Consider the following 8327-nt stretch of genomic DNA (forward strand, 5'->3'; position numbering starts at 1 on the left):
CATCTCCTGCTTGTGCTGTTTGCAAGTGTGTCCTTGAGGTTTCTGAGTCAGTCGAGTTTCGAGTCGTCGAGACATGTTTGTTTGGCTTTCTGTGGTGTGCATGGCTGCCGATGGTGTTTGGCTTCTATGTTGGTTTTCAAGGTGATCGTCGGGTCCTTTCTCTTTTATTTCGGAATGGTAAATTTGGGTGTAGTGGCTCTTTTGTGATCATGTGATCTTGTTTGTTGGGTTGGATGGTTCAGAGATGTGGTTCCGATGGAGTCAGTTTTTGAGTTTAGATTTCGTCTTCCTTTGTGAAACTAAGTGTGATGTACGATCGGTTGATATTCTTCTGCGACCTATGGGTTTCCTTCAGTTTGCTGGGTGTGATGCTGACGGCTTAAGAGAGGGGGGGGAAGTAGTTGTAAATTAGAATGTGTCTTTATTAGTTGCAATATTATTATCCTCCTGGTTAATCAGTGTAAGGGTAGCATGTGGTACTTGTGTAGTGTTTATGGTGAACCCGATCATACCAAAAGGGGTGTAGTTTGGGAAAATTTTACGTGTCATCTTAACTCCCTTGATAAACCCTTCTTGCTTATAGTTGATTTCAATGAAGTTGAGTTCTCTTCTGATAAGTTAGGTGGCAGTGATAAGTTGATCAGAGGAGCAAACTTATTCTCATACTGGAAGAATACACATTGTCTAATGGATATCCCCTTTAAGGGACCTAGATTCAACTTGGTGAAATAATAGGGAGGGTCCACATCGAATTTACGAAAGACTTGATAAGGGTTTTGCTTCTCATGATTGGCTTTCTCTATTCCCAAATACCTTTATCAAACACTTACCTATTCAAATTTTGGATCACGCGCCTATAATCCTTGATACAAATATGGTTCTCAATACTAAGAAGAAAGTTTATAGGCTAGAGACTTGGTGTTTTGATCATGCCGAATGCAGTGGTCTGGTGAAAGAAAGCTGGGAAAGAAAAGATAAGGGCGATGCATCTAATATCTTTTTGGCAAAATTACGTCGTATAAATAACGCTTTCAGAGTTTGGGCTTGTAACAAAAAAAGATGAATGTGGACTAAAGTGGAGTGCATTTGATCAGGATCTTGAGTCCTATCTTTTGGATATTTAGAAGGGTGGTGATACTGTTAATTATGATGCATGTCACAAAAAGCTTATGGAATTCTCTCTTGCTGCTGGCACTTATTGGCGTCAACGTACAAAATTGAAATGGAATTGTGAGGGTGAAACGTGAACAAAGTATTTTTTCAATTGGGTTAAAGGATGATCTGGTGCTAATCTTATCTTGGGTGTTAAGAGGGAGTCTAATGAATGGACTTTTGATATGAAGGAGATTGGTGGTTTGTTTCTTAAACACTTCTCCACTATCTTCAATTCTGATTCTGAGCCTGAGTCTTTTGAAGATTACTTAAATAAGTACTGTTACTCATTCGAAAATCTTAAGCGTAAAGTGGGCATGGAAGAGAGAGCCATGTTGGGTCGTGTTTATTCGAAAAATGAAGTACGTGCGGCTGTTTTCCAATTGGGACCTCTAAAATCACCGGGTCCTGACGGTATTCCGGCGGCTTTTTATCAGAAGTATTGGTCTATTGTTAAGAATGATGTTATTAAAGGCGCTCTAAATATTCTAAATTGGGGTACTATGCTTAAGGACTTCAATATAACCTTTATTGTTCTTATTCCAAAAAAATGATTGTCCGGAGAGAGTTGGGGATTTTCGGCCGATTAGCCTTTGCAATGTTATTATGAAAGTTGTCACTAAGTGTATTGTTAATAGATTAAAAGGGGTTATGGATGATCTGGTTAGTCCATTTCAAAGTGCTTTTGTCCCTAATAGAAGTATTGCAGATAATATCGTCATCGCCCAAGAATTACTTCATATCATAAATCATAGGAGTTATGGCAAGAAGGGTATGATGGCTTTAAAGGCTGATATGAGTAAAGCCTATGATAGATTGAACTGGAATTTTATAAGAGGGGTTCTCTCTTACTTAAATTTGCCGGGATCTATGGTTTAACTTATTATGAGTACTATTGAATCTGTTTCTTATGAAATTCTATTGAATGGTGCTCCTATGGGAAAAGTTGACCCTCGCTGTGGAATTAGGCAAGCTGATCCTTTATCCCGTTATATATTTGCGTTTGTACGGAAGTCCTATCCCAAATGATTCTCTACGCTCAGGATGGCAATCTCATTAAGGGTATCAAAATTTGCAAGAATGGGCCGAAAATCTCCCATTTATTGTTTGCGGATGATTCTCTCTTATTTATTCGAGGTGACTTTGGGGAGTTGGACTTTCTTATGAACATAATCGATGAATACTGTGTTGCCTCTGGACAATGCCTTAATAAAGATAAGTCCTCTTTACTTTTCAGTCCAAATTGCTCACTTATGACGGTCAAGAAGTGCTTGACTGAGTTTAAATTTGCTCCCAAGCATGATCTGGGAAACTATCTTGGCTTACCAACAAGTATTGGGTCTTCTAAGAGGGATTTAATTAAATTTCTTGTTGACAAGACTAAGCGAAGACTATCCTCCTAGAATAACATTCTTCTATCCTCGGCTGGTAAATTGACTCTTATTCGTTCTGTTCTCTCTTCACTATCTCTTTTCTCTCTATCGGTATTTTTCATACCGGTAAGTGTAACATCAAAGCTTCAGTCCTTGATGGTGCATTTTTGGTGGAGTGGTACTAGAACAAATAAGTCCATTCATTGGTGTAGTAAAGAATTCCTTAGTAGGCCTGTGGGAGAAGGGGGTCTTGGATTTCGCAATATTGGATGTTTTAACCAAGCTCTTCTGGCCAAGTCTGCTTGGAGAATCTTATGTATTCCGGGAAGCCTTATTAGCAAAGTTATTGGTCCCAAGCTTGGTGTTCAAGATGATATTTTATTCAAGAACCGTTGGAAGGCTCCCCAAGCTTCGTCTTGGGCTCTAAAAAGCCTTGTTTGGGGCTCTGATCTTATCTACAACAATATTGCTTGGACTATTGGATCTTCTTCTCGGCTTAATGCTTGGAAGAGTAAATGGATTGAGGGCTATAGTCTTAATGATCTTTGTGGGGATTTTATTGATGCTACTTCTGATTCCACGTTACTGGTTGGTGATCTTCATGATAATCATAGGAGATGAGATCTCTCCTCTCTTGGTTTCGATCCGGGTGAAGGAGTTACAAAGAAAATCCTCGCAACTTATATCCCGTGTCAACCCTCGGATGACTCCTTCTACTGGAAATTTTCTAATAATGGTGGTTTCATAGTTAAGTCGGGATACTATGTTGCCGCTATGACCTTATCTAATGGACCTATTTCGAATGTCGATCACTCTAGAATGTCTGCACCAATTGTGACCTTCTGCAAATCAAAGCTCTGGAAGTTGCCTATTTCTAACAAACTAAAGGTGTTTCTATGGAAATTTATGGCTAATGCCCTTCTAGTGGGCTCTGAATTCCTCAAACGAAAAATGGATTGACGCTCCTCGTGTTCTCTTTGTGATGAATCATCTCCTTGTGTGGAATCTATTACTCACCTCTTCAGAGATTGTAGCTTTGCAAAGGCTTTATGGTTTTGCTGTCCTTTAGGACTTAGAATCACGGGAGGGGTGGACATTGATGCTAGGGTTTGGGTCATTAACTGGGTTACTTATTTCTTAATTGGCCCAGATCCCAACTCCCTCCTCTTTCCCCTTATTGCTACCCTTTGGAGAATTTGGTGTTGTAGGAATGAGATGGTCTTCAAAAACCGTCGCCCTTGGCCTTTGAGTGCTCTCAATTCTATTCTTGGTGACATTAAGTGTATGAATGAGGCAGTAAGCAGTAAGGATGTTAGCCTCCTTAGAGCACCTTTGTTGGATTCCTCTCCTGCTTTTGCTTTAGCTAAGAGAATTAGAAACTCCTTCCTCTATTGGATTGTTGGTGGTCCTGGGTGTGAAAATGTTTGCACTATCAAGCGTGATGCTGCCTGGAGGACCGATAGAAGTTTTGGCATGGGGTGGTGCTTGTTTGATGGTAATGGGACCTTAAGGAATATTGCTCACGCTCGCTCGTTTGCCTCGTCTGCCCTGCATGCCGAAGGAAATGCAGCTATCATGGCTCTCAAATGGGCCTTGAACGAAGGGTACCTTCATATTAGACTAGTTACAGATTGTCTTATCTTGGTCATGCAGGTTGCTGGAGCGGAGAAGGCGAATGCATCTGCTAAGTGCATTATCCATGATTTAAAGTCTATTGCGTCTCATTTTCATTGTTACTCTCTTAGTTACTGTCCTAGGGGGGTGAATATGATAACTCATAATCTTGCTCAAGAAACTCTTTTGTAAGCTATGCTATTTGTTGCTGTAAAAAAAAAAAAAAAAATTATTGGGAGTTTTTTACACAAAAAACCGACTGTTACTTGTTTAATTAGCCATAATTTTTGTAGCTGTAGTCACTTGAAAGTACAAGTTATTGTTGCGTCAAACAAATGAACATGACAACATATCTCACGCTTGCTTTGTACTGTTGTACACCAAGTAGTTTTGTATCAAATCCTGAAAGTAAGAAGTGAAATAACCAAAGGGTTAACTACATTTTCCTTCAACGAACAATATGGATTTAAAAATACTAATTTCCCTACTTAGTCAATATTGAAAAGAAGCTCAAAGCGTAATCACACACCTTTTATTCAAAGACATGAATCACAAACTTTTGCTACAATTAATTGAATGCGTAGTTCAAGATGTAATAATCCAACATCGATATATTCCGCGGCTCTGTACCTAACATAAACACTTGAAAGAATCAAAGCAAAAATGTCAGTTCAAATTTAGCAAAGCTGTTGAAATTTGAATTGTTAAACTCTCATAAAAAAAATATATTGAAGAACTGAAAGGTAAAATGAATTAGGAAAAGATATAACAATGAAGATGAGAATAAAAGAAGAAGAGGGATACAAATCAATTAGACCACCCCTAAGCAAGGTCATGACCTAGGTCATGAGGGGGTGGGTCTCCTTAATCACAAATTAAACTTCAAATTAGCATGACCCGGTTGGCAAAGGAGGTCATCCCATGACCTCTTTTGATATTCTTGACCTGGTTGGTGACCCGACACATATCATGTGATACGTGCCTAATTTCAACACGTATTTCCATGCTTTTTTATACTGTTTATATAGTATTTTGCCCCGAATTGGCTACTTTGGTTCGTTTTGTCCGTTTTGTAGAAATGAACGCGAAAGTAGTGGAATCGTACCCTTTTTCAACATTTTTGCATGCATTTAGAGGAGACGGGATTTTCCAGAGTGAGATACTGCATTGGAGTGCGTCAAGGCATGGATTACGAGGCAGTCGTTGACGAGTCTAAGCTGAATTGAAGACAGAAGACTCGATCGAGTGGTTTTATTACTCGATCGAGTGGTTTCTGCATCCCCACTTGGTCGATCGAGTAGTTTTCTACTCGATCCAAAGGTGCTGAAAAGAGAGTTACTCGATCGAGTAACTATTCTACTCGATCGAGTAGATTGTCCTGAGTTTTGCTCGATCGAGTGGTTTTATTCCACTCGATCGAGTGGTTTCTGCTGGCGTGGGCTTTAATTAGCCCGTGAGTTGTTTTATTTCGATAAACTAAGTTGTTTTTCTATTTAAGCAGGCATTTACTAGGTTATTGGGCATCGATTCATTATCTAATTTTCTACTATCAAACTTTACTGCGTTACTTATTCTCCTTCACTGTAACTTTACTTTGGGATTTATTTTGCTCGGATTTGATTGTTCTTTACGCCGGATTCGCACGATTGTAATCCCTTTCTCTTTCCTTAATAATAATCTCTCTTTTGTTTGCTTTAATTCTTCGTTTAGTCATACTTAATTTCTGCCCTAATTTACTTTTACGCATTCTATTTGTTATTTCATCATGTTTATTGTTAATTCGTCATTTGTTATTAGTTTTGATATTAATAGCGATATGAGTAGCTAAATTTAATGCATGTTGGGATTAGGGGATCCGCGGTAGGAATGTGACGATGTAGTAAATGAAATAGATGAATTAATTGTGAGATTCTGTCACCATAGCAATTTAATTGTATTTATCGACTTAGTTAAGTGCACGCTTCTGAGTCATCTCTTTAATCTGGCTAAAATTAATCCTAGATCGAAAGATTGGACTAAATAGGCTTGCTATGAACAGTAGACTACCCTGACGAGGATGAAAGTTAAGTTAGTGGTATTTTAGGATAGAAAGTGGACCGAAAGGACCTTTCCACATCCGTCTTGCATTAATTCGTCTGAGTTGTTTACAGCTGAGTCACTGGACTACCGCAGTGAACCGAATTCCCGACATGTCTCTTCTCTATCTGATAGTTTAATCCTATTTTCTTGCCTTGCTGCTCTTGTCTCTACTTCTCTTCCTTTAAAACCTTTGTAGTTTAGAAAAAAATTCAAACAACCCCCCATTTGTGACCAAATAGACGGACTTCTACAGATATCTTGCCTCCCTGAGGAGATCGACCTGACTTCCCTAGCTATATAGTTAGTTTAGTTAGTTTATTTTTGATAGGTACACGATAGACGTATCAAATTTTGGCGCCGTTGCCGGGGAGGCAATTGCCCTATCTGTCTTTGTTTCGTTTATTTTATCCGTCTCAGGGAATTTTTATTCCTTGAGGCAGTTCTTATTTATTTTCTTTCAGTGTTGTTTATGCCTAGGTCAGACAGGTTTGAGTTAGTTCGGAACCAGAGAGATTGTTCAGGCATAGACTCCGTCTGCAGAGAAAATCACGAAAGGAAGACTTGAGTACTTTCGAGCCAGAGCTACATCATTCTCTTTTCGCAGAAGACATTCCTATTTCTGCCGATCAACAAGTAAAGATGCCAAAGCTTTCTAGTCACTCGGTACCTAAAGCAACCTCGATTCCAAAGGGTTTCAATATCCAGACTGAGGATGGGAATACATTTGACATCCGTCCTTCTTATATCAATCTGGTGGAAAGAAATCTATATAGAGGTGTGGCAGGTGAAGACCCGAGGAAGCACATAGAGGTCTTTACAGACTACTGTTCTACTATCCCCGCCACAAAGGGGGTAACTCAAGACAAGATTAAGGAGGTCTTATTTCTTTTTCTTTGACCGACACAGCCAGGGAGTGGCTGACTGATTTGGACCGCACAGCTGCAGGGGTTACAGATTGGGAGTCTCTTGCTCTTGCCTTTTACAAGAGAGATTTCCCTCCATAGCGCACCAATCTGCTGAGGGCCAAGATTACCAGTTTCAGGCAGGCTCCCGATGAGACTTTATATGAGGCGTGGCCCCGATTCAAGAAATTGGTGAGGTCTATTGCTCACCATGGTTTTGACCCATGGTTTATAGCTAACCAGTTCTAGAAGGGGCTATATGATGACCATAGAGCCATACTTGATGGGTCATCTAGTGGGAGATTCCGGGAAAATACCGATGATGATAAGGGATGGGCCCTTATTGAAGAGATGGCGAATCATAGTGCTGAGTATGGAAACCCGAGGGATAGTATTAGAACAGTTCATGCAGTCGATAAGCAGGTTGTGGCTCAGCTGGAAGCCATGAATGCTAGATTTGACAAGTTGGAGTTACATGCTGCTGGGGAGCCTCAGACGGTCCATGTTCTTACTAGAGGAGAGACCATCACATGTGAGAGGTGTGGGAGCAATGATGGTCACATTGTTGTTGGCTGTCTTACAGAGAAGGAACAAGTCCTTGCCTTTCAACAATATAGGCAAGGAGGGGGTTCCTATTACAACAACAAAGGGGCAGTCCATCCCAATTTGAGGTGGACTAGTCAAAATGTGCTCAATCCTACCCCTCCTCCGCACCAGCAGCAGCCGTATGTTCCTCTACATAAGAATCAACAAGGCTTTCAGAAGCCTCCTTCCTTCCCTCCTCCCAATCACGGAGCATCATCTTCAGGAGGGGTGAGTGAAATAGGTGAGCTTAAGTCTATGTTGCAGTCCTTTACAAAGCAGTGGCAGCTGAGTGATCAACAGAAAGATGCATCCATTAAGGCACTTGAAACTCAAGTTGCCCAGTTAGCCACGAATCAATCCACAGGAAAGCAGGGTCAATTACCGTCTCAAACTGAGAAAAATCCACATGAGACGGTAAATTTAATCAATTTGAGAAGCGGTCGTTCATATGAGGGATCGGAAATGCAAAAATCAGACCCAAGGAAGGCTATAACTGATGATGAACAGTGTTCTGGCGAAGGAAATGAGCTGACGGCTAAGAAAATACTCGATCGACTGGTTTCTGAAGGTCGATCGAGAAGAATTGATGAAGAAAGTGCTCGATCGAGTAGAAATTCCACTC

At 40.3% G+C, this 8327-nt stretch overlaps 1 protein-coding gene across 1 annotated transcript; it reads left to right on the forward strand.

Moving 5' to 3' along the window:
• The first annotated feature begins 2681 nt into the window (after positions 1-2681).
• On the forward strand, positions 2682-3146 carry LOC141601013 (putative mitochondrial protein AtMg00310). The gene has a single exon (XM_074421274.1). It carries the CDS (start codon positions 2682-2684, stop codon positions 3144-3146), a length of 465 nt encoding a protein of 154 aa, XP_074277375.1.
• The last annotated feature ends 5181 nt before the right edge of the window (positions 3147-8327 follow it).

The sequence above is a fragment of the Silene latifolia genome, chromosome 9 (assembly GCF_048544455.1).
Source record: "Silene latifolia isolate original U9 population chromosome 9, ASM4854445v1, whole genome shotgun sequence".
In the NCBI taxonomy this organism is placed as follows: domain Eukaryota; kingdom Viridiplantae; phylum Streptophyta; class Magnoliopsida; order Caryophyllales; family Caryophyllaceae; genus Silene; species Silene latifolia.